Genomic DNA, 24,452 nt, shown 5'->3' with positions numbered 1-24,452 from the left:
ATGCGTTCGAACAACCTTCTCATGCTCGCCGGTTTGGCGAGCACAGCTCTCGCCTACCCAACCGACATGGCCATGGACCGTCGTACCGTTGGCCTCGATATCGACGTCGATATTAGCCTGAACTTGGGCGGTCTCCTCTCCGGCCTCCTTGGTGGTGGCCACGAGCAGAGCCCCGCTAAGCTCCTCGACGGTATCAACGCAAATGCCGCCGCGGCCCTCCAGGCTGGTGCAATGGGTGTTAAGGCTGGTTCCGTTCACGCCAAGGCTCGCAAGGAGCTTGCCGCCTGGCTGCGCGCTGATGTCGGTGTTCACCTCGATGCTTCCCTCCGCTCTCCCCTCCTCAAGTGGGCTACTGGTGGTGATGGCGACATCCTCGACGTCGACGTCTCTGCTGGTCTCTCGGTCCTGAGCCCACACGCCGCCGATGTTGCTGCCAAGGGTGGCCTCATTGTTACCCTTGACGGTATCCTTGGTGCTGCCGACATTGAGGCCCAGGTTGTCCTGAGCGCCTCGCTCCAGGACAAGCTTGCTGCTTTCCTCAAGGGCTCCGGTGCCGCCCACCTTGGTGCCGACGTCAAGGCCGGTCTCCACCTTGCCGCTGGTGGTGGTCTCGTCAGCAGCATGAACTCCGATGTCAAGTCTGCTCTCCAGGCCTACCTCAACGGCCCCAAGGTCACCCTTGGTGCCTCCATTAAGACCGCTCTCCTCGCCTGGTTGGAGGGCAAGTCTGCTGACGGTGTTGTTGCTATCGGCAACGTCCCCGCTGGCGGTCTCACCACCATCTCCGTTGGTGCTGACATCGGTGCCCGTGTTGGCGCTGACGGTCTCGCTACCGACACCGCCAAGGCTGGTCTCGGTGCCTTCCTCAAGGCTGACATTGCTGCCGACCTCGACGCTGACATCAAGGCTGCCCTTGAGCTCCTTGTTAACGGCAAGGCTTCTTCCGCTCTCGACACTAAGTCTCGTACTGCTCTGGTTAAGTGGCTCTCTGGTTCTGACGTCTCTCTCGGTGTTGAGCTCCAGGCCGTTGTTCTGCTCTGGTTGTCCGTTGGTGTCGATGTTGACATCAGCGTCAACCTTGGCGGTGGTCTGATTGGCAACCTGCTCACCTTCGTCCTCGACACTGTCACTGAGCTCCTCTCGAGCATCCTGGGCGGTGTTCTCTCCATCCTTACCGGTGGTGAGAGCCTGCTCTCGCTGTCTCTTGAGGCTCGTGCTCAGTTGGCTGCTGTCATCGCTGGTGCTGTCGACATTGACATCACCTCTGACATCCGCCTGACCCTTCTCGGATGGTTGACTGGTGTTGACCTCAACGGCTCTATCGTCATTGGCACCATCTCTGGCTCCAGCTCGTCTGCTTCTCCTTCCGGTACTCCCTCCTCTGGCAACAACGGTCCTCTGTCGTCCAGCGCCGCCGCCTCCCCTACCCCCAGCGGTGAGAGCCCCGTCAACGGCAGCCCTTCCGGCTCTGCCTCCGGTGCTTCTTCCACCCCCTGCGACACCTTGACCTCTGAGAGCGTTGTTCCCATTGCCACCAACTCCGAGGGTGTTCCTTCTTCCTCCTCCGTCCCCGTCCAGGTGCCCTCTGGCCCCGCTCCTCGTCCCTCGAGCTCCACCCCCGCCTCGAGCCCTGTTGTCCCCACCCCCTCGAGCGTCGCTCCCGTCTCGTCTGGTGCTGCTTCTTCCACCCCCTGCGACACCTTGACCTCTGAGAGCGTTGTCCCCATTGCCACCAACTCCGAGGGTGTTCCTTCTTCCTCCTCCGTCCCCGTCCAGGTGCCCTCTGGCCCCGCTCCTCGTCCCTCGAGCTCCACCCCCGCCTCGAGCCCTGTTGTCCCCACCCCCTCGAGCGTCGCTCCCGTCTCGTCTGGTGCTGCTTCGTCCACCCCCTGCGACACCTTGACCTCTGAGAGCGTTGTCCCCGTTGCCACCAACTCTGAGCAGGCACCTTCTTCTTCGTCGGTCCCTGTCCAGGTTCCCTCTGGCCCCGCTCCTCGTCCCTCGAGCTCGACCCCTGCCTCTGGCACTGTCAACGTGATCCCTACTCCTTCCAGCGTCGCTCCTGTCTCCTCCAGCGCTGCTTCGTCCACCCCTTGTGACACCATCACCTCGGAGTCCGTGATCCCTATCGCTACCAGCTCTGAGGCTCCTCAGCCTTCCGTCCCTGCCCAGCAGCCCTCGAGCCCTGCTGCTCAGCCTTCTTCCAGCAGCACCGTTCCTGTCATTCCCGTCCCCTCGAGCCCTGCTGCTGAGTCCTCCAGCACTCCCTCTTCCACTCCTTGCGACACCATCACCTCCGAGACTGTGATCCCCGTCGCCACCAACTCTGAGGAGCAGACCACCGTTGTCCAGGCCACTGGCACCGGCTCCACCGTCGACGTTGTTGTCCCCACCACCACCCCGGCTGTCCGTCCCTCGAGCCCGGCCCCCCAGCCCTCCGCTGGCCCCAGCACCGTCCCGGTCATCCCCGTGCCTGCCTCGCCCTCGTCGAGCCCCGCCTCGTCGACCCCCTGCGACACCATCACCTCGGAGACCGTGATCCCCATCGCTACCAGCTCCGAGGCCCAGCCTGTCCCCGTGCAGACTCCCTCGTCGGTGCCCGCTCAGCAGCCATCCGCTAGCCCCAGCACCGTCCCGGTCATCCCCGTGCCTGCCTCGCCCTCGTCGAGCCCCGCCTCGTCGACTCCCTGCGACACCATCACCTCGGAGACCGTGATCCCCATCGCCACCAGCTCTGAGACCCCCGACGTCGAGGCCACCCAGGCCCCCAGCCCCTCCACCACCTCTGTTGAGGTTCCCCAGACTCCTGCCGCTGCCTCCAGTACTCCTTGTGACACCATCACCTCGGAGTCCGTCGTTCCCATCGCCACCAGCTCTGAGACTCCTGCTCCTCTGAGCACCCCCGCCTCCTGCGCTAGCTGCGCTCCTCGTGTGGTCACCGTCACCACCACCGTGAGCGTCCCTGTCTGCACTCCTACTGCTTAAGCGGTTTGAGCTGTAAAAGACTGCAAATCTACCTAACGTGGGAATTTCCTTTCTCTTTTTGAACATTTTTCTTTTTTGAAGCTTTCTTTTCTGGCGAATTTCTCAAGGAACGGACACGAACGACTTTTAACACAAACGGCAGAAGTATCTGGTGAACTATCTTTTGTGGTTTTTGGCCTGTACATAACTAATTTTAATTCTATAATCCTCGGACAGCTCGTGCCCTACTTCTTTGGCCTCCGTTAAGTTGTATGTACACTTTTCCTGTGAAATCATTCAAAAAAGTGTATAGGGCATTATGTACATAACAATTAGTTCACCGCGTCTTGTCTTTTTCTTGAGATTGGTCCGGAGGAAAGAATTATGTTTTTTTTGTGTGATTCCATTTTTGATATCTTGGTTTACATGGTTTTTTGGTTCCTGGCTTGTGTGTTTTGCTTGTTTATGGTTGATTCCCCATTTCAATGGATTACATTCCTTTCTAACCATGCAAGTATTCTGTCTACGGAGTAGACATTCTACTATGTGGATGCATAACCCTATCCCATCTTATCCATGCATCAAAAAGCTCTCCCGCGTGGGGTTGTATTTCAGGGGCACGATACAATACCGTAACTAACTTGTATTAGTATTGTATTACAGTCACTGGTAATACTAGTAAAACCGGTCCACAATAAAAAAGAATAAAAAATAAAAAATATTATATCCCGCAGCCGACAATCGCAATAAGAAGGGCTGACAGGTGGTGATGGCTAGTGTGATGACGAGTTACTGATATTCATTGATTGTGCAATTGCACCGCCTTGTTTCTTTCTTTTCTTTTCTTGTAGTCGGCCTACGGGACGGGGAAGATTATGGAGGTGATTTGTTTGCCTGCTTGTTTTATTTTGGCGAGCCGTGCACTGTGCACTCGGCTGTTGGTGTTCGCAGGGCGTTGGCATCGTGGGCATCGCGGTGATGTCTGTAAACGGTTGGGCGAGTCCACTGGTGTAATCCGTAATCCGGGCATTCCGCTGGCCCATGACCCAGGCCCAATGTGCCTGTGCATAGTGTGCTGTGTGTCTCATGTGCTGGACAGGGATACGTTGCATGTCATCTGCAGGTACCATCCTTAACGGGTGTGTTTGTCTGATGAATGCCGACATTTAACCGTCGCCAAGAGTCTACAGGGCGAGTATCACTAATTCTAACAGTCACAACGCAAGATGGTATCTGATATTCGATTGAATTGAATACTACCCCTAATCAACCTACCTGGTCATGAACGACGCATCGCGCGTATTCGCTCTCGTAGGAGCTTTTCGCGAAGTTCCGTGCTGGATATGCGCGTACCTTTCGGCTTAGAGGAAATAGTCTATAACCCAATCCGTTAGTTCCAAAATTATTTTCTTTCATCCAGGAACAAAGAACTGGAAAAGGAGAGGGAGGGAGGGGGCATGATGGTAAATCAAGAACAGACATCAAGGTTAGGAGAACATAGATTGCCTTCGAGGTTATGAGCTTCATTCACCCACCTCATCGGCATCCTTCATCTCTTTGTCAGCCGAGCTCGAGCGGTTTGCAGGTGGCGGTTGTTTGGCAGGTCCCTCGTCTTCATCAGTCAACCTCTGGCGCTTTTCAGTGGGGACGGATACAGATGACGAGTTTCGCCGTCTTCGTGCGGCGGGGGTATATCTTTGAAGAGAACGGCGTCTCTTGCGATCATGATCTCGGTCCCTTCTTGGACTGCGGCTGCGAGACTCAGACAGTCTCGGGCTGCTGCTGGGTGTGCGTGTCCGGCCTCGACTGCGACTGTGGCTGCTGCTGGTGGAATATCGACGTCTGCGACCGCCGTCGCGGTCTCTGCTGCGGCTCAAGCGGCGGTTATCACGGGAGCGGGCCTTTCCAATATCAGCCGTTGTCTCTCTCTTATGTGTTCTTGCATCAGATTTTCTCCGTCTATCATCTGACTCCCGAGACAGTGACCTAGATCCCAACCTCGACCTCGACCTCGACCTCGATCTCGATCTCGAATATGAAGCGTTCCTCCTATGGCGATGGGGAGGCGGCGAGCGCGAGCGCGACGAATTGCGGGAGAAGGATCGCCTCCTTCGGTCTCTCTTGGGCGAACGCGAACGCGATGAATCACTGCGACTAACAGACCTGGACGGACTGCGTCTCCTTGTCCTTCTGCGATCTCCTCGCTCCGGAGACGGGGAGCTGCTAACTGACCGACGACGTCTCCGCGGCGGGGACCTCGACGAAGACGGTGTCCGAGAAGGAGAGCGGCTGACCGACCGCGACGGCCGACGACCTCTACGAAACCCTGACGGAACGTAGGAATCAAACTCTCGCCTAGGAGGTTCACGGAAACGGTCTCGGCTGCGCCGCCGGGGTGGTGATCTGTTGTCTCTGAACGGGCGTCTATCAAAGTCCCGGCCCCCGCGACCACCACCTCGTCTCCCTCCTCTGCCGCGATCGAATCGTTCCCTCTGTCGAAGATCTTGTAGCTCGCGTTCACGTATGCGCTCTTGCTCTTTCTGGCGTTGGGACTCTTCGGCTGCTTTTTCGGCTTCGATCTAGCACGTAGACGTGAGTTTCCGGATCGGACACGTAAAGTATAGACCAGACACACCTTCTCTTGTATAAGCTCGAGCTTCTTCGCCTCTAGAAGCTCCTTGGGAACGCCTTGAGGATTCTCCTGGGCACTCAGACATAGAGACCAGAGCTCCTTGCAGAACTTGCCCGTATCCTTATCCAGAAACCCGGTGAGTTGAATCTGCAGCGATTTTACATCTGGCTGTTCACAAAGCGAAATATTAGCTACGTCCCAGTCCCATTCAAGTAGTTCGGAACCACGTACATAACGAGAACCCTCGAGAAGATTAAAGCAAAGCTCAATCACCACATCGTCCTCATTCCCAAGAATCTCAGAGATCTTCCCGGCGATCCACCTAAATCAAGAAGAAAACCACAGTCAGCCTCTGATCCCATCCAGCGCATGTTAAACAGAAGGCACTCACTTCTTCATAACCTCAATATTCACCTTGGTCATATCCACCTTCCGGCTGAATTCCGGGGGAAATTTGGTCTGCCGGAGCAGCTTCGCATCCACGCTTGCCATTTTCGCTAGCCGGATGATTGGGAGGGTATTCACTGGTCTTGTGTAAAAGCTTGGGCGCGTAAAAGCTGCAGATACCGCGGCGAGAAATAGGATTGCGCTTTGGGTTGCTGCTGGCGGATGTATATCGGAGGGAGGTCGGTCCGGCGCTTATCGGAGCTGCAGGGTTGCCTTTTTGAGATGGTGTGCTTTGGAATTCATACAGTGATATTGAATATAGTGATATTAGAGTAATAGACATGATCATAATCATAACATCAATAACAAGTCCACCTAAAACGCCATATCCCAAGCCCTCTCATCAATCCCCTCCCCATTATAACTGACCTCCTTCAAAACCTTCTGCACATTCTCCCTCGCCCTCGCCAAGTCCTCATCCACAGTCCCATTCGCATGTCTCGTTTTGAGCTCGCGATGCAAATCTACTAATTCCTTTGCGCGTCGGAGGTCTTGGTTGCTGTCACGATTCTGGGATTGCGATTGGGCTTCTTGGGAGGGTGTGCGCGCAGGGAGTCGCTCGTTGACGGTGACCAGGGTGAGGGCGTCGGTGTGGTCCTGGGTTGCGTTAGTTGTGGTTATACCGAGGATGGAGTATAAGGGTGGATAAAGACGTACACACACGCGTAGGGAGGTTAGGTCTGAGAGGATCTCTGCGACTTGCATGGCGATAGCAATGGCAGTTTGTGTACTCCGTATGTGTATGAAGGGATGTGCTTCGAGTTCTTCGAATTGAAAGCGTGTTTTGGCGGCTGCAGGTCAGATCTCTGTCTTATCGATCTCTATGAATTGAATGGCTCAAGTCAAGAATGAGGATCGCTTTCTGTCTGATGCGACTGTTCAAACTGACGTAACTCTCAGCCAAAATAGCAGAATGCCTATAACTCAATCATGCCTATCAACAGCATGTCAAAAACGTATCTAGAGAGATCGCATACACCTTCCATCTCCCTTCTCCCAAGCTAGTCGGGAATAATACCGACACTCGGAGTTTCGTCGCTTCTCCGCAATCCGATTAATTGATTACCCGCGCAACATAAAGCACTCATCCCCTCTTCTCTCCTCCAACACAGTGCCTTCGTCCCTGATACCTCTCAATTGATATACAAAATCGCAACAATGGCATCCGCTATCAGAGCCAATTGCAGGAAAGTCATCTGCATCGGTAGAAACTATGCGTATGCTCCGTTTCCCCGCGCCCCAAACCACCACCAAACAATCAATTGACTAACCACAGTAAAAACTCGGCAGCGACCACATCACAGAACTAAAAAACACCAAACCAAAGCAACCTTTTTTTTTCCTCAAGCCCTCGTCCTCGATCCTGTGTCCTGGCGAAGGACCCGTCCTGCGTCCCCGCGGAACAAACCTGCACTATGAGGTGGAATTGGCGCTGGTTATGGGCAAGTCGGTGCGGGATTTGGATCCGCAGGATGATAAGGGGGCTCTTGATGCGATTCAGAGTCAGTTTCCTACAATAAGGCTGTGGATTGGTGGAGTGGGATGCTGATATATTGACTAGGTTATCTCCTCGCAATCGACATGACCGCCCGGAACGTCCAGGACGAAGCGAAGAAAAAGGGTCTGCCGTGGACTATCGCAAAGGGCTTTGATACGTTCCTTCCTGTTTCGCAGGAGATTGCTAAATCGCGCATTCCGGACCCGCATAATGCGTTCCTGAGGTTGAGTGTTGGGTCGGAGCAGCGCCAGGCGGACTCGTCGAGTCTCATGCTCTATCGGATTCCTAGGCTTATGGCGGAGATTTCGCGCGTTATGACGCTGGAGAAGGGTGATTTGGTGCTCACTGGTACGCCTAAGGGTGTTGGGGAGGTTAAGTCTGGGGATGTTATGAGGGCTTCGATTGAGGTTGATGGGAAGGAGATCGAGGAGGGGAAGATTGATGTTGAGGTCAAGGATCGTGAGGGACGGTACGAGTACAGTGAGACCTAGACAGTCAGTATGATTATGAATATCAGGTGGCTCAAAACGTATATAACAAATATGATTTGCATGACCGTTAGTTGTACAAGAGATCCTCCTCATCCACTGGCACGATGGGAATGCACCTCCGTTTCTTGCTCTTATAATTAGACCGCTTCGTCTGTCGAGAAGCCTCGCGTTCTTTAACAATACCCTGCACAACCGTCGTCACAACACCCCACATCCACCCCTCCTCATCCAACCGCTTCTCCAGACATCCCCTAACATCCACATCATCAAGCCCAGCCACAAACGCCTCCACAATCCTACCCTCCCTCTTCCTAGGCGGCAATTGACCCCGACCAGCCTCCGTCAACGAGAAGTACTCCGACAAACTTCGTCCATCCTGCTTTATCATGCTATAGTCAGCTTCATCTGGATCCGGCTCCGTCTTTTGAAGATAATTGCGAGCATGGAACGGCTGATCTCCAGCATCGCTAAAGTTCGAACTCCCAAGCGTACTCTGCGAAAGCGTCTGTAGAGAGGTATCATGATCCTGCCCCGACGACACGACCTGCCTCTCTCTAGGCATCGAGTCAGGCACGATATCCATATCCTTGTTAGAGAAGTCGCCCATGTTCGTATCCGCACCTGTCATCCGGATCAGTATCGTCCAACCCTAACTAACCCAACAAACAGAACAGCAAACATACCTCTCCTACAACTCCCACCACACTGCAGCCCCTCCATAGCCTTACCCACTACCTCCTCCACAACCCTGCAGGCCTCCGCCCTCACGATATCCCTCATATCTCCCCTAACCATCCCAACAGCGCCCTCCAGCTTTCTCTCCCACTCCCCTTTCACCCCATCAACCAAACCCTCCAACCTCCTATTCTCCCACCGAGCCCCCTCAACGACCACTCCCAACTCATCCAGCCGCGCATTAACACCGCCTTCCAGCTCCGTAACTCTTCGTTCCAGTGCCACGCGCGCGTCAGCCTCAGCGTCAGCCTTAGCTTCAGCGTGGTTTTCAGATCGCGCGCAGAGGTCCTGCACTGTCCTTTCCAGGGAGGAGACGGTTTGTTGGAGGGTAGATAAAGCGTGTGTTGTTTTGGAGAGGTCGGATTGGGTGGTGGAGAGTTGGTTGAGGAGGTGGATGTTTTCGCGGCGGAGTTCGTGGGCCCAGAGGAGGGAGGGGGCAGTTGGGTCCCAGGGCCGTGTGGTTGTTGTTGCTGTTGTTGTTGCTGTTGTTGGTGTGTTTTCCATGGTTGTGGTTTGTCTTGTCTAGTTGGAAGAGTTGATGGGGTGGTGTGTGAGATGTGAATAGCGGTTGGGTTACTTGGAGTGGGTTGATTTGAGGGCTGGTTTGGACAAAACGGGAAGGAACATCAACAATGCCACCCTACATCTTGGAACATAAGAACATGGAATGACATTTACTCTATTGCAACTAGCCATAATCACATTTTCATCCACCCAAATGCTTTTGCCCACCATTTCGAAAAACAAAAGCGCCTGAGCAGATAAATCACATTCTTTTTGCTCAACCTATTGGTCAAGAATGAATCACAGCATCCTTAACCAACCAGAGGGAGCTAAGTACAAAGAGAAATCGAGAGAAAAGTGAAGAGAAACGGTAACTCGGACGCAGGAAACAGTAGAGAAAAAGAAAAAGAGAACCATGAATTATAACAACAAGAAGGCATAAACACGTCGCATCTCCATAAGCACAGTAAATAGAACAAAGGAAACCATAAAAAACTGCTAGACGAGTACGAACTCATGACTAACACCTGCGCGAGTACATGCTGGAGACACAGAAAGCCACTTTTTTTGAAGAGGATCGATCTCCTTTCTTTTTTTGCCATCGGACAAGCAACGAGGTCAAAGACGTCCTTTTTTCCACCGCGGCTCACCCTTGGCTCCGTTGAATGGCATACTGCGATCGTAATCCGTGATCGAGGACGGAAGGGGGGTCGGGTTAAGGTGTTTAGATGAGGTCTGACATTCGTTAGCATCATAACCGACCAATATAGGATAGGAAAACATACCAGCAACGTTCATGGGCATCTCTTCGATCTGGGTGCTGTAGAACTGCTCGATCTCACGCATCATACGGACATCGTCAGCGGTGACGAAGTTGATGGCAACACCCTTACGACCGAAACGACCACCACGACCGATACGGTGAATGTAGTTCTCACGGTTGGCGGGCAAGTCGTAGTTGATGACCAGCGAGACCTGCTGAACATCGATACCACGGGCCAGAAGGTCAGTGGCGATGAGGACACGAGAAGAACCAGAGCGGAACTCCTTCATGATAACATCACGCTGGCCCTGTTCCATGTCACCGTGCATGGCGGAGACGGTGAAGTCACGAGCAGTGAGCTTGTCGGTAAGCCAGTCGACCTTTCTGCGGGTGTTGCAGAAGATAACAGCCTGGGTGATGGTGACGGTCTCGTAGAGGTCAGAGAGGGTGTCGAGCTTCCACTCCTCCTTCTCGACGGCAATGTAGAACTGCTTGATACCCTCAAGGGTAAGTTCCTGCTTCTTGACCAGGATACGGATGGGGTCGCGCATGAACTTGGTGGTGACCTCCAGGACATCCTGGGGCATGGTAGCCGAAAGCAGGGTAACCTGGGTCGACTGGGGGAGGAGCTGGAAGACGTCGTAGATCTGCTCGGTGAAACCACGCTATTTGCCAGTCAGTATTGCGATTTATAGAAACGGTGATCAGAGGAACATACAGAAAGCATCTCATCGGCCTCGTCAAGGATGAACAGCTTCATCTGGTCCGTTTTCAGGACACGGCGCTGAATCATATCGTGAACACGGCCGGGGGTACCGACAACGACCTGGGGACCGTCACGAAGGGCCTGCATGTCCTCACGGACGTTGGTACCACCGATACAGGCGTGGCACTCGATGCTCATGAAGTCACCAATGGCGACAACGACCTTCTGGATCTGCTGAGCAAGCTCACGGGTGGGAGCGAGGATCAGAGCCTGGCAAGCCTTCAGGTTGGGGTCGATCTTCTGGAGAGCGGAGATGGAGAAGGTGGCAGTCTTGCCAGTACCGGACTGAGCCTGAGCAATGACATCGTTACCTGGTCATTGTTAGCAAAAAATTTGGAATTCAAGAGCAATTCAAAGAGACCTACCCTTGATGATGGGCATGATGGCACGCTGCTGGATAGCAGAGGGACGTTCGAAACCATAGGCGTAGACACCTGAAACCCCGTCAGAAACTTTTTTCTCCCGTCGTTTCCTTCCGTCCACAGAACCCCGCCTGTAGACGTCGATGGAGGGAATATAACATACCACGAAGGAGCTCGGGCTTCAGCTCCATGGCGTCGAACGAGTCGGTGATCTCATCGTAGTTAGATTCGATCTGTCCTGTACGGTGGAAGATTCGTTAGCATCTGCGTCGCACGTATAAACCGTCCGTGAGAATTTTTCTCCCGCCTCTTTCTCAGTGCCACCACAAAGCAACAAGGTGAAATAAACCCGGCGAAAAAGAAAAAGAGACTTGAACATACCCTCAGGAAGATCTTCCAATCCCTTGTCAGCCATATTTGCGAGTTGTTGGTAGTATAGTGATCACAGGCGAGGCGCTGTGATCCGGACAAGACGCGGTGGGGTTTTTTCTGGTGAGGGTTCTTGTTAGCGAAAACGATCCATGTGGGGAGGTCGCAGGGGCAAAAACGCACAAAAAGTGGTTGAAAGTAGTTGTAAAAAAACTCTTTTACAAGAAAAGAGGGAAAAAAAAAAGGAAGAAAAAAGTGGACGGGTGGATGAAAGTGGGATAATAAATGGTTTTCAACGTTTGGTTGGTCTGGCGCTTGTTCTGTGGGCGGCGAAAAGGTTTTTTTTTATCCAAATTTTCATTTTCTGCCCAACCGATGTCACCGCTTACTGTATATGACAACATATCCACTTACGATTTCATCGAGACGAGACAATAGGACGAGCGTTGGACTGATATCTTTTTTTGATTGTGGTGAACTACTTGTTATAGCCAAATTGGATATGCTATCGATTGGATTCGACTACCGAGGTTAATCCAGAAGACACCCGCGGGGCACGGCATACAGCATACAGCATATGCACCATGCCAGACATTACATCTCTCGACAGCGAGACTGTCAACATTGACCCTAACCTACAGGACCAGGAAGACACCGGTGATACAATCCCAGGCCATCCTCTAGGAGTCAAACCAAGTGGCAACGCCTTGCTTGCCACCGAGAACCTCCGGGATGCCATCGGGACCTTCAGCATCCTCCCAGACGAGCTGATCTTGATCTTATTGGAATTCCTCGATGGTCCCAGTCTATTACGCATCGGACGTACATGTAAGGCATTCTATGCGTTCACCCAAGCGGAGGAATTATGGAAGGGTCTCTTTTCCTGGTAAGACTTGTGCTTGTGGTTTGGTTTTGGCATCGTTGGTAGACATAGCAATTGAAAACACATTTACTAAGAGACTCAACTGTTCAGGTCTCCTCCTGCTTCATTCACATGGAGAAAAACATGGCGCGCAACATACCTCAACCTTCCACCCTCCCAAGTCCCCAGCCTAGACTGTTCCCACTTATACTCTGACGCCCTCCATCGACCCTTCTACTGCGCGCACATCTCGTTAGAGCCCTTCGTCCGTAATATCCCTGCCAGAAACCAAATCGCGCGCCTTCCAGACCTCACACCTGAAGAATTCCACAAGGAATGGACAGACAGACCGTTTATCCTGACGGAACCCGTGAAGCAGTGGCCGGCATATCAGCAATGGACGACGGACTCGTTACTCGCCAAGTATGGGGATACGGTATTCCGCGCGGAGGCTGTCGACTGGCCGTTCAAGGCATACGTCGATTACATGCAGAACAATTCAGACGAAAGACCACTTTATCTATTTGACCGGGCGTTCGTATCCAAGATGGGGCTTAAGGTTGGACACATCGATCAAGAACCCGAGACGACATACTGGACGCCCCCCTGTTTCGGAGAAGACTTCTTTTCGGTCCTCGAAAACGACCGCCCAGATAGACAATGGTTGATTATCGGCCCTGAACGCTCTGGAAGCAGCTTCCACAAAGACCCCAACGCCACTAGCGCCTGGAACGCTGTTGTCCGCGGCTCCAAGTACTGGATTATGTTCCCGTCGTCGTCGAAATTGCCCCCTCCTCCGGGTGTTTATGTTTCTGAGGACCAGAGCGAAGTGACCTCTCCTCTCAGTATCGCGGAGTGGCTTCTCACTTTCCACGCTGAGGCGCGGAGGACAGCAGGTTGCATTGAGGGAATATGCGGAGAAGGCGAGATCCTCCATGTGCCATCGGGATGGTGGCATCTCGTTGTGAATTTGGAGCCGGCTATTGCTATTACGCAGAACTTTATCCCCCGTGGACATTTGAGCGCGGCCCTCGACTTCTTGTATAACAAAGCAGACCAGGTTTCCGGATTCCGGAAGGATGTCACGAACCCCTACGAGCGGTTTGTAGCGAGGATGCAAGAAAAATACCCAGATCTGCTGGAACAAGCATGGGAAGAACTGAAGAAGAAAAATGAAGGCAAGAAGCGCAAGTGGGACGAGATTGTCCATAACAAGACGGAAGAGGAGGGTCCTGAAGAGGCCGAAGGGGGTGGCTTCAGCTTTGGATTCGGCGATGATAGCGATGTGGAAGTTCCTTGAGCATTTTCTGAATGACTAATTGCTGAACGTTACGCACATGCATGTTCCTACAGAACAAATGATACCCGAATCTTGGCAACATATTCAGCGGAATATAGCGGCCATTTCTCACAACAAAGATCAATGACAGGCAACCGACTTAGTAGCTGACGAATCCTGCCCAAACGCCAAATACCCCACAAAAGCACCCACCGCAACCGCCAACATAACCAACCCGTTATACGTCATGAACAGCAGCCTACCACCAACCGTCAACAAACACCCTTTACCAAACACTAAGGGCACGGAAAACTCACATGATAAAAAAGCTATAAAACACCTGCACGGCATACAACGCAGCCAGCGCAATCTTCCCCCTCCTCTCCGCAACCCGTCTCGGATCCCTGCCTACAAGCAGCGGTGAGCTCTCGTCCGGGTCATCCAGCCCGGCCGTGGCTGTGGTACTGGCACATTCGTCGGCGATCTCAGTGCCTTTTCAGGATGAAAGAGACGTTAATGATCAGCCGGTGCGAATAGCCATACCATCAATACATCCAACCATTCAATGATAGAACCATGGGTTATAAGAGAATAGAGAAAGACTCACTCGTCGAAACACCAACACTGCTCAACCGCTGTACATGTCCTGCCTCGTACCTTCTTGTAATCCGTCTCACGCCCTCATAACCAGCTGTCAACAGCACGATAACGACCAGCGACACGAATAGCGAGAACGGGCCTGTCACTCGCCATTGCGGGAAGACGATGCAGAGGTTTTTAGTCGACCATGTAAAGAGCATCTAACAGCCATAACTATAGTATTAGAGACTATATCATCAACGAAGTATCTGGGGTATGGGATACTCACGTTCATGTTACAGTGACCCATATCCATATCGCCGTGGTCCATACCGCCGTGTCCGCTGTGTCCGCCATGGTCCATGCCACCATGGCCCATATCCATCTCGTGGTGCATAGCGTGATCCATTTCGTTGTACTCTAAACTATTGTTTTTGTGTAGTAGTAAAAAGGATAAGAATGGTAGAGAGGATAGATAGTGAGGAGTAAACAGGCAAGGAGCACCTCATCCTCTCTTGGCATTCCCGATCACCACTGCAAACACTGCAAACAACCTGATAAGATCGTACTGCGCTGCGCTCCTCTTTTCAATGCGACAGCACTTGTCTTACCTACTTGCACATTCTACCTCGAATAATCGCCTCCCGGAACAAGGATACCATCACGATACAAGAAGTGAAGATGGCCGATACAGCAAACCCTCCTGCACAAACAGCACCACCATCCAACGCCAACGCCGGCGCAACAGCAACAGCACCACCGGCACAACCAGACTCCTCAGACAAACAACCCCAATCACAACCACAGATACAGGCACAAAACCCAGGACAACAACCACAATCACAACCCTCCCAGAATGCCACAACGACAACAACAACAGACCAATCCCGCGGCCTCCCCTACTACGAAAAACTCCGACGCGACCTACGCGATACTCTCCAAAAGAAGCGCCTAATGGATAAAAGCATGGTACTTCTTACTTACCCCTCCCTTGATTCCACCATAACCACGCGCAAGACTAACCCAAATACCCCGGGGCTAGGCCCAACTAGAAGACCAAATCTACCGCTTTGAACAATCCTACCTCGAAGAAACAACCGCCGGAAACATAATCAAGGGCTTCGATAACTACATCAAGGGTTCTTCTACGGGGTCGACGTTGACAAGTGGTATCGGGCTGTCTGGTGCTGGGATGGGCGCTGCGGGGGGTGGAGCAAGACGGAAGGCGCAGGTTACCGAGACGGATCGGGTGTTTTCGAGGAGTTCGGCGAGTTTTATGAGGGTATGTTATTTTCTCTTTGTGCCCCTTTAGTTAAGGGGGAAAGACGAGCGGCAGGCTGATGTTTATAGGAATCTCCGACGCCTTCGTCTGCGCAGACAACGCCTGCGCCTACGCCGTTGTCGAATGGGGGTGATGCTTCGACGAATGGGAATTCGAAGGCTGGCTCGAAAAATAAGAAGAAATCTGGGAATAAGAATGTGGATGAAGATGTTGAGGATAGTGATAAGCCGCCCGTGAAGCGGCTGAAGATTAGTTATGGGAGGGATTGATTTCATTGGTGCAAGGATTGGTTGCTATCTACTGGATTGGCCGTGAGAAAGGAGTTAGGCGCTCAAGTCATGCATTGCATTCTGTACATTATCCACTGGGTTATGCAATTTATGGATTCTCAAGTTATCACTTAACGGCCACCGCCAGAGCTAGAATGAACCGATCTGCAATCGATAAGTCGCAACCTCAAAAGCTCTCAACTCGATCTTAATCTCAGCCGGCCTTTCCTTTCTCACGACAAGTTCCTCCTCATCATCTTCAAGTATATTGCACTTGAAAGCCTTCGTAACCGGGTAGTGACACCGAATAGTTCCACGACTCTTGCCACCAAGAGACTCATAGATGCGAAGGATAACGCTCTTTCCAGGACGTACGGGCAATCCGCCTCGAGAGACATCCTCGTCATCCTCGCCTCGCTTGACCGCATCAAGAACAAGAGATTTATTGCCAAGAAGCTCGGCAACTTGTACATTGTATTCCTCGCCAGATGAAGGTTGGATGATAAGCTGGTTGTTGAAGTTGTACCCTGCACGGACAGTACGCCAGTCCAGAGGTCCTTCGTGTGGGAAAATGGCATAGCGGATGTGGTGACGACCCATGTCTGCATGGGCATCCGGTGCCTTAGGCGCGCGGAGCAGAGAAAGTCGCATCAGATTACCGCTGGTTGCAAAGCCATACTTGGAGTCGTTCAGGATTGACACGCCATATCCGTATTCAGAGAGGTCGGCCCACTTGTGGCAGCAGACTTCGAACTTGGCCATATCCCAGCTGCTTTGTCAGTAATAACACGCACAATTTCTGATGTCAGTCACATACCTTGTGTTATAATGTGTGGGCCGTCTGATAATACCATATTGAGTCTCGTACGACGCCTCTGTATTGGTAATGTCTACTGGGAATTCCACCTTGAGGAACTTCATGGTCTCCTGCCACTCCACTTCACTTTCGAATTCAACATAAGACGGTTGATCTTCAACAGAAGCACCAAGGCTGATGGTTGTCTTGATCCAGCTCTTGTCGCTGATCTTGGTCTGGGTAACGACACTGGCATGGTACGGATCCGCCTCAGCAATAGAAGTCTGGCTAGAAGAAAGCTCCTTTCTAGACTCAAGGTGGTACACTTCCACATCCCATGCCTGCCAGTAAAGTGGCTTGTCGTCAAAGATCACCAACTGACCGGCTTTGCTACCCTTTGCGATAATCTCGCGTTTGGCCTTGATATCGAACAAAGACGTGATGACGCCGTTTTCAATGATGACCCGCAGTTGCTCGTTTTCCAATCGGAAAACGCCTGGTTTATCTTCTGTCACTATCACAACAGGCTTCTTCTCCCTCTCAAGGGCTTTAAGCTGTGTGGCACTGCTGGTGTTGTCTTCAACTAGGGCGTAATTGGTGTAGCCGTTGGTGGCGTATGCGGCAGGGATCCGGACGATCTCCGTGCGACTCCATGGCATAGTGCTAATGGCCACTAGACCATTGCTGATATGCCCATCCCCCTCTAAAAGCACCTTGAGAGCTTCATCTTTAAGTCTCTGACCGGTCTCAAAGATCTTGGCGTACAGTTTATCCGAGTCATCATAGCACATCTCAATGCAGCTGCCGGGTAGACAATCATGGAACTGGCACAGAAGGGTAGCCTCCCACATGTCGTCTATCTCCTCCTTAGGATACTTATACTGTGCCCTCAGGGAGGCAACGGTCGCCAGCAACTCAATATCGCGCAGCAAAAACTCCGCCTTGCGGTTGTTGCGCTTGTTGTCCGCCTGGGTGGTGTATGTACCACGGTGCAGCTCGAAATAAAGCTCTCCGTGCCAGGTCACAAACTTGGTCCCTTCAGCAGCCTTCTTCTCAAGCTGAGCAAAGAAGTCGTCGACGGAATTGCCCATCTTTACACGAGGAAGCAGTCCCACTTTGTCACTAAGACCACGGCAGCGACGCAGTTTCTCCAGATGCTCAAAGGTAGGGCCACCGCCGCCGTCTCCCTTGCCGAATACAAGAAGGGAAGTGTTGTCTTGATCCAGGGACTTGTGCTGGGTCACGCTACGCTTCACATCGCCAAAATGGGCACTAGCCGTGTACGTCTCCGCCGGTGTCATATGGCACATGACCTGGCTGCCATCGAGGGCAACCCACTGGAAGGTAGTGTGAGGGAAATTGTTGATATTGTTCCAGCTGAGCTTCTGCGTAAAGAAGCGACTCATACCTGCCAATCTGCAGATCTGGGGAATCTGAGTCGAGTAACCAAAGGTATCTGGAAGCCAGAAGGTAGTGCACCGCTCGCCAAAGTTGCTTTGGAAGAAGCGCTGCCCATAGAGGAATTGCCGCACCAGAGACTCTCCACTGGGCATATTGGTATCATGCTCAACCCAACTGCCGCCGACTGGCTGGAAATGACCCTTCTTAACCCAGCCTCTAACCCGCTCGAATACCGAGGGATAGTACTGCTTCAGCCATTTGAACTGTTGTGCCTGAGAGCAGGTGAACCGGTGCTCGGGGTAACGGTCCATCAAGTCACACTGGTTCGACCAAGACCGGGCGACTTTACGCTTGGTCTCGGCCCATGGCCACAGCCAACAGGTATCAATGTGACAGTGTCCAATGGCGTAGACGATAGGTTGCGCGTTGGTATCGTAAACCTCGGAAGAGTCAAGCTTGTCACCAAGGTACTTCTTGGCGATCCGACGTCCTTCCTTGATTGACTCCTGACTTCCGTTGCCAGCAATGAAAGCATCCATGATGGCATTGGCAACCATATTGGCTTCATGAGATTCCCACGAGTCACTCGGGAACTCCCGTGCCGCGTCTGCCATCTGTAAGCCCTACCATCTCTGAAATGCAGTAAGTGAACAAGAGGGGAGAGAAAGCGAAAAAGGAACGTACCACCAATAATCCAAAAATCATAATTCAACCCCCTCGCCTCCAAATTAACCGCCACAATCCTCGCCGTCTCCAACCGATAATACCTATCCTCCCTCGGCGGCTGAATACTATCCCCACCCGGCGCATTCCCAAACATCCCATTACACGCCATCTCAATATAAAACACATGTTCCTCCCCATCCCTCCACGCATCAGGGATAACCCACTCAATCCGTTCCCCACCACCCGTCAACCCCTGCAACGGCCGCCCGTCCTCACTCCACACGAGACCCTCGTTGTTCGCGTCCCAGTGGAACTCGAGGTGTTCCTTGTCGCGCATGTCCTGGGGGATCGTGAGGCGGATGCGGAACCAGTGCGTGGACCAGCTGGGGCCGAAGGAGGCGCCCGTGTGGGTGGGGGTGAAATCGTGGGATGTAGCTTCTGCGAAGGAAGGGCGGGCGAGGTTGGGGACGGAGTAGACGGAGAGTTTGATGTGATTTTCGTCGGTGGTGATGGTTTCGAAGAACTTGCTGTGGTTTGTTAGTACTGGTAGTATATTGGAGTATGGTGCTGACATACGAAACAAGATTTTGCCCCTCATACTGTCCCGGCGCTGTGAACTGACGCAGACGATCGGTGTAGATGCTCTTGATACGCTGGCCGACGGGATGACTGGGCGTCCGGGGAAATAAGCTGGGAGCTCCCAGCGGTGCACCTCCACCCATGTTGTTCTGAGAATCCACAGTGGCTGATCTTGATGAGAGCTCAGATATGATGGAATGATGATAGACTAGAGAATGAAGTAATGATAATGGATGCAGAGGGATGAAAAAGGAGTGGAATGTTGTCAGCTCAGAGAGAATGGGGAAGCACATGATCTGCGGCTGCCAGGAACGGAATGACGTTCTGTTTGCGGGGAAGCTCTGTAGTACTGTACAAGTACATAAAGTGCATAACTCTGTACAAGAACATTGAACACTGTGCTTCTAGATCTGAATATCTGATTAATTGCATTATGACAGCTCACATCGACCACAGCTCTGCTGGATCCAGAATTATAATTACAGCACGCAAGGGATTCTACTACTGTAGCAGGGGTACCACGCTGCACGAATCACCAGTGGAAATCTCGAATTGCTTGAATACTCCACAGGAATAACCAATCAATTTATAGGCATACGATAATTCCAACACCCAGCACCTCGCAAATAACAATGGATCTATATACCAAAACACTAATAACACACAGAAGCGAACCATATAAGACACATCAAATACAATCCCACGGATCAACCCTCCCATACGTCGTATATGGATTCACCGGCCCAATCAAGCGAATCCGTGCCTTCAACTGTGCCCGCCTCCGATCCATCCTCGCATCAAAAACCCTCCTCTTCGCCCCGTCCAGCGCATCCCGCATATAGCTCGTCCCATCATGTAGCGCCTTCGTCCCGCGCTGCAGCTGTGACCGCAACAGTGGCGAGGTAGGTAATTCAGGGTAAGACTGTGTTGCTGTGAGATTGAGATTGGGGGTGGAGCTGTTGTTGGTTACGTAGGAGGATGCGTATGTGTATGAGGAGGTAGCGTTTGAGAGGGACCAGCGGCGGGTTCGGTTTTGGCTCTGGTAGAAGCGGCTGTGGGATTGGGTGCTTGCGGGTGTGCTTGGGGTGGATGGTTTGTCGAAGACTGCGGCGCCATACTTCTGATACGGCGATAAGGGCACGGCGAGTTGTTTAGGGTATGCCGGGCCGTGATGTGGGGGTGTGGACCGCGGGCTACCCATGGCACCGCTGGATCCTGTGGACATGGATAACGATCTGAGCCGGTTGGTGATGGAGACTTTTCCCTCGCAGGACGGTTTTGGGATGGCGTATAGGTAGTCGCTGCGCTCGGGCTGTTGCTTGCCCTTGTTCTTGCTCTTGGTGCCCTTGCCGCTGCTGCTAGTAGTGCTATCAGAGAAATCACTCACACTAGCAGCCGCTCTCTTCGCCGTCGAAGGCCTTGGCTGCCGTCTCTGGTTCTCTTTCTCCTTCTCCAGCGAAGACTTCATCGTCTTCTGCACAACAAAGCGGATCGAATCACGAACATTGCTCGCCAGCGCCGTCGGTGCCGCAGTAAACGTATTCGCGCGAGTCCGTCGAAAGTCAAACCGAGATGTATTCCATTTTTTAGCTTGCGCAGCAGATGCCTGACGACAGGGCCTCTTCGACGTGGCTGCCACTGGAGCCAACTCGGGGAAGAAATCCCATTTCTTCTCACGGAAGTAGTGGCTGTTATTGTTGCGGCCTTGCGTGAAGTCCGTGGCCGTATGGCGGGTTTGAGACCATCGCGCGTCTAGATGGTGGTCGTTGTCGTTCCATTCTTCCAGATCTTCCAGATTCCCCACCATATCATTCTCCTCGTTATCACTCGCCAGAAACGCATGTAGCGGGCTCGGACTATGTCTCGTCGCAAGCGGAGCAGGCACAGTTGGCGACAGTAACCCTCCCTTTCCAACATCCCCAACTCCAATCCCAATCCCAGAACTGGCATCTGAATACGGCCGCTCAACACCATACTCACTCCCCGTCCTGACAAAAATCGGATAACTATCCGACGAATAGCGCGACGATTCCCGCCCCGAGTACCGTGACCCGCTATCCAGCGTACTGGTCTCGTTGCTGTTACTCCACGCTATCGAATCCGAATAGCCCATGGAGGACGGTGTGTCGGGGAGCGGTTTCTCAGGTAGTGGCTTGTCGAGTCGGAGATAGTAGGGCCGGCCCACGAGTGACAAGGGCGAGGAGAGTGCTAATGGCGACGTGGGTGGAATGACTTGCTCTAGGCCTTCGAGGGATTGGGACGGTTTCACTGGCGGGGCTGGTCTGTAGGCGTGGCCGTGGGTGTAGGGGTAGGGTACTGAGAGCATTTCTTCTTGACTGGGTGGTAGTGATAGTATCGGCACCGGACCGTTTAGAGTATATGATGTATGTATCCGACACTGGCGAAAGACGAACGAACGGACAACGATGATTCAAAGAATGAAAGAAGAGCGGGTTTGTATATATAAAAAAACGGCTTAAACCCTTCCCTCCCTTCAAGGCTCCAAGCAGAGACACCCAAGCCTTGCGTGGGATGGTTTCTGACTTTTCAGTGCACCGTTTGGGCAGTTCTTCAAAGTGCCAGAATCAGGCTGGACAAAGATAACTGCACGGCTGAGTGCATGTTTAGAAAAAAAAATTAAGACGGAAAGAGGAAAAGGAGGGTAGACAAAGAAAAAAATAATGAAAAAAATGCAATCAAAGAAGGAAGAAGAACTAAAAGATACTAAACTAAAAGACATGCATAACAGACACCCTCGACAAAGAAAACGAAATCGCGGAAAAAGAAATTCTAGACGATCAGCAAAGAGGTGCATTGGGATACGCAAGGAGTTCTTTATTACTTCCATGGCCGAGGCTTTATTGATGATTACCTGTCGAAGGATTCAGAACATTCAGTTCTTGAATACTAGTAGTTAGTAGTTATTGGTGGTGGGTGTATACTCCGATAATCATCTTTGTCCACCAACACCTATAATATCCCCTTCTGGTAACTGTCTGATATCCGTGCAGTCAACGTAGCACCGCATATGCAATCCAACTGGCGCCTCCACATGGAATCGGACGCCGCGGACCGGAGCATTGTATGTAGATGGAAAAATCGCCATGATGGCGTTGCTGGGATCACGTATGTATGCGGCATGCAGGCACTCCGGAGTGTATACTGGACTGGACTATGTAGATAGCGGTGATCCGATCTTCCGCTATCGTTCATATACCCGTAGAAAAACAACTATACTCGTGCTATATACTATATACCCAACAATGAAAGACCACTAACTCAGCTTCGCCGCCCGCTGCATATCCTCCCTAGTCAACTTATCCCCCGGCTTCCGCACAGCACTCAACCTCCCCATGCGCATGAGCCTCGTGATCATCTCCTCATCCCCAAAATCACTATTATGCTCAAACTCCGGTTCCTCAGCGTACGCCACCCGCGCCGCATCCACGAGCATCCGGGCCGTCATTCCATGGACCCTGAATCGCGTGGTCGACTGACCCGCCTTTTCGCGCTCGTATTCGTCCTGCGAAAGCTTGTCGACTGCATGCTTTTGGCTGGGCGTTTGGTTGCGTGGTTTGGGCTTGGTGACTGATTTGTCCCGCACGGGGACAAAGAACTGGTGCACTGGGATATTGTTAGTCGAATCGGAGGTACGGTACGGATTGAGAAATAAGATGAACGCCACGAAGGCAGAACCATTGCACCTCGTCATGTGGAAACATTCATGTGAAAACATAAATGACAAATGAACAAACTTACTCCTCCAATTAGACTGATGCCACTCGGTCCACGCTCCCGAATACCACTCCCCTGGGCCAGCCTCTACATTTGCCTCATCTTCCTGCTTTAAGAAATTATGAAACGGCGCCGTAAACACCGCCGCAACCTCCCGGGCATCCAACCTGGGAATCAACGACACCTCCGGATCCTCATTGACACCCGTCTTCTCGTCGTAGGAGTGCAGTAGCGCTACGCAAGGGCGTACTGCCAGCTCCGTCCAGGCGAGATTCGCCGGCAACTCGCAGAGATGCTCGACGTTAAACGGGGAAGGGAGCGAGGCGTTTGTTTCTGGGAGGCCAATTTCTTCGCGCGCTTCGCGGCGGGAGGTTTGGAGGGGGGTTTCTGATAGGGAGTCTGCGCGGCCTGGCTTCTGTTTTTAACTTGTTCTTCTACGTTGTACAATATGGTGGTTATTGTTTGTGCGTACCTCCCGGTAAAGCAGCGTGTCCGGCATCTAATCACATATTAGCCTATGATCAATCAAAGACCTCCCATTATCTACTGCGAAAAATGACCGAACCTACACGAACTCAACGTCTTCGCCCGAATAGTCAACACAATCCTCAAATCCCCCTTGGAATCCGCATACAGCAGCAACAAAACCGCCGCTCGCCTGGTCAACGGCAACAGATCATAATTTGTCGGCGGGGGTTTATAAGACCGTAAGCGATCAATCGCAGCCTGTTTGCGTCAGTAATTTTGTCTACAGATTAGAGTGACGGATGGGCGTGAGACATGGTAATCTTATGCGATGGGTAGTGGAACATGACAATAACACATGTTCGATTAAACGATAGAAGGTTTAATGATAAATGAGGAATTCGTAAACAAGTAGCGCGTACCTGAGATTTTGGATTCAGTCGTGGCATTGTGCTATATTGTGTCTTTCGTATTGCTGTTGTTGGCGATGACGGTGCTCGGAAGGGTGATCTGCTGGGGGCAGAATGAGAGATGAAGCTCCGATTGATGGTCGCGGTGAACTGGAGAAGCGACCGGCTCTTCATAGCAGATTGACGATCCTGGAGATTGTAATTGTCGATGTTAGATATTATATTACCCCGGTCCAGCTATTCTTGATCGTCCTGGTTGGTGGAGTGCCAACATGTCATCGGTATATACTGGGTTGGGTTGCCGAGGTTGGGTGGGAGCAGAGCGGAGGTTATGCACGCCTATGTTGATCCTGCCACTAATTCAAGGGAACCAATGCGTATTATACAATTATTTCTTAGAGATTCAATGTCTATAATTCACGTACATGACAGGAGAAAGCCTATGAAAATATATAAAGCAAGAGATCATCACCAAAGAGGCCCGACAGCAACAAGCAAAAAGAGTCTATGTATCAACAATAAAGCAATAACACAAGGAGATGAGAAAAGAAAGGAGAAAAGTAAAAAGGCAATTCATGAGAAGACAATTGGAGAAAAA

The 24,452-nt window shown here is 52.1% G+C and overlaps 12 protein-coding genes across 12 annotated transcripts; 4 read left to right on the top strand and 8 right to left on the bottom strand.

The window, feature by feature from the left end:
* On the top strand, positions 1-2,985 carry ACHE_70124A (putative cell wall protein; the record flags this gene model as incomplete). The annotated part of the gene is made up of 2 exons (XM_043282423.1): positions 1-1,578; positions 1,777-2,985. 2 exons carry the CDS (start codon positions 1-3, stop codon positions 2,983-2,985), a joined length of 2,787 nt encoding a protein of 928 aa, XP_043139803.1.
* Positions 2,986-4,487: 1,502 nt separating this feature from the next.
* On the bottom strand, positions 4,488-6,088 carry ACHE_70123S (PWI domain-containing protein; the record flags this gene model as incomplete). The annotated part of the gene is made up of 4 exons (XM_043282422.1): positions 4,488-5,543; positions 5,600-5,764; positions 5,828-5,918; positions 5,988-6,088. The coding sequence occupies 4 exons, from the start codon at positions 6,086-6,088 to the stop codon at positions 4,488-4,490; spliced, it is 1,413 nt and encodes a 470-aa protein (XP_043139802.1).
* A 270-nt stretch (positions 6,089-6,358) lies between these two features.
* On the bottom strand, positions 6,359-6,748 carry ACHE_70122S (uncharacterized protein; the record flags this gene model as incomplete). Its single annotated transcript, XM_043282421.1, has 2 exons — positions 6,359-6,640; positions 6,701-6,748. 2 exons carry the CDS (start codon positions 6,746-6,748, stop codon positions 6,359-6,361), a joined length of 330 nt encoding a protein of 109 aa, XP_043139801.1.
* Positions 6,749-7,201: 453 nt separating this feature from the next.
* Positions 7,202-8,032, top strand: ACHE_70121A (fumarylacetoacetate hydrolase family protein; the record flags this gene model as incomplete). The annotated part of the gene is made up of 3 exons (XM_043282419.1): positions 7,202-7,260; positions 7,334-7,545; positions 7,605-8,032. The coding sequence occupies 3 exons, from the start codon at positions 7,202-7,204 to the stop codon at positions 8,030-8,032; spliced, it is 699 nt and encodes a 232-aa protein (XP_043139800.1).
* A 67-nt stretch (positions 8,033-8,099) lies between these two features.
* On the bottom strand, positions 8,100-9,271 carry ACHE_70120S (uncharacterized protein; the record flags this gene model as incomplete). Its single annotated transcript, XM_043282418.1, has 2 exons — positions 8,100-8,653; positions 8,716-9,271. 2 exons carry the CDS (start codon positions 9,269-9,271, stop codon positions 8,100-8,102), a joined length of 1,110 nt encoding a protein of 369 aa, XP_043139799.1.
* A 724-nt stretch (positions 9,272-9,995) lies between these two features.
* On the bottom strand, positions 9,996-11,577 carry tif1 (putative eukaryotic translation initiation factor 4; the record flags this gene model as incomplete). Its single annotated transcript, XM_043282417.1, has 6 exons — positions 9,996-10,006; positions 10,057-10,699; positions 10,753-11,111; positions 11,166-11,234; positions 11,326-11,400; positions 11,544-11,577. The coding sequence occupies 6 exons, from the start codon at positions 11,575-11,577 to the stop codon at positions 9,996-9,998; spliced, it is 1,191 nt and encodes a 396-aa protein (XP_043139798.1).
* Positions 11,578-12,115: 538 nt separating this feature from the next.
* Positions 12,116-13,693, top strand: ACHE_70118A (putative F-box and JmjC domain protein; the record flags this gene model as incomplete). Its single annotated transcript, XM_043282416.1, has 2 exons — positions 12,116-12,417; positions 12,505-13,693. 2 exons carry the CDS (start codon positions 12,116-12,118, stop codon positions 13,691-13,693), a joined length of 1,491 nt encoding a protein of 496 aa, XP_043139797.1.
* A 120-nt stretch (positions 13,694-13,813) lies between these two features.
* Positions 13,814-14,660, bottom strand: ACHE_70117S (low-affinity Cu transporter; the record flags this gene model as incomplete). Its single annotated transcript, XM_043282415.1, has 4 exons — positions 13,814-13,931; positions 13,990-14,164; positions 14,280-14,472; positions 14,541-14,660. The coding sequence occupies 4 exons, from the start codon at positions 14,658-14,660 to the stop codon at positions 13,814-13,816; spliced, it is 606 nt and encodes a 201-aa protein (XP_043139796.1).
* A 272-nt stretch (positions 14,661-14,932) lies between these two features.
* ACHE_70116A (chromatin modification-related protein EAF6/MEAF6) lies at positions 14,933-15,802 on the top strand (the record flags this gene model as incomplete). The annotated part of the gene is made up of 3 exons (XM_043282414.1): positions 14,933-15,220; positions 15,294-15,533; positions 15,602-15,802. The coding sequence occupies 3 exons, from the start codon at positions 14,933-14,935 to the stop codon at positions 15,800-15,802; spliced, it is 729 nt and encodes a 242-aa protein (XP_043139795.1).
* Positions 15,803-15,952: 150 nt separating this feature from the next.
* ams1 (alpha-mannosidase) lies at positions 15,953-19,387 on the bottom strand (the record flags this gene model as incomplete). Its single annotated transcript, XM_043282413.1, has 4 exons — positions 15,953-16,571; positions 16,620-18,606; positions 18,684-19,192; positions 19,242-19,387. 4 exons carry the CDS (start codon positions 19,385-19,387, stop codon positions 15,953-15,955), a joined length of 3,261 nt encoding a protein of 1,086 aa, XP_043139794.1.
* A 545-nt stretch (positions 19,388-19,932) lies between these two features.
* ACHE_70114S (uncharacterized protein) lies at positions 19,933-21,570 on the bottom strand (the record flags this gene model as incomplete). The annotated part of the gene is made up of 1 exon (XM_043282412.1): positions 19,933-21,570. The coding sequence occupies one exon, from the start codon at positions 21,568-21,570 to the stop codon at positions 19,933-19,935; it is 1,638 nt and encodes a 545-aa protein (XP_043139793.1).
* A 948-nt stretch (positions 21,571-22,518) lies between these two features.
* On the bottom strand, positions 22,519-24,028 carry ACHE_70113S (NUDIX hydrolase; the record flags this gene model as incomplete). Its single annotated transcript, XM_043282411.1, has 5 exons — positions 22,519-22,868; positions 23,004-23,387; positions 23,452-23,478; positions 23,549-23,705; positions 23,867-24,028. 5 exons carry the CDS (start codon positions 24,026-24,028, stop codon positions 22,519-22,521), a joined length of 1,080 nt encoding a protein of 359 aa, XP_043139792.1.
* Positions 24,029-24,452: the final 424 nt, after the last annotated feature.

This window comes from Aspergillus chevalieri, chromosome 7 (assembly GCF_016861735.1).
Source record: "Aspergillus chevalieri M1 DNA, chromosome 7, nearly complete sequence".
NCBI classification, from domain to species: Eukaryota; Fungi; Ascomycota; class Eurotiomycetes; order Eurotiales; family Aspergillaceae; genus Aspergillus; species Aspergillus chevalieri.
The sequence above is the reverse complement of the archived record's forward strand: the minus strand, read 5'-3'. Positions and strand labels throughout refer to the sequence as shown.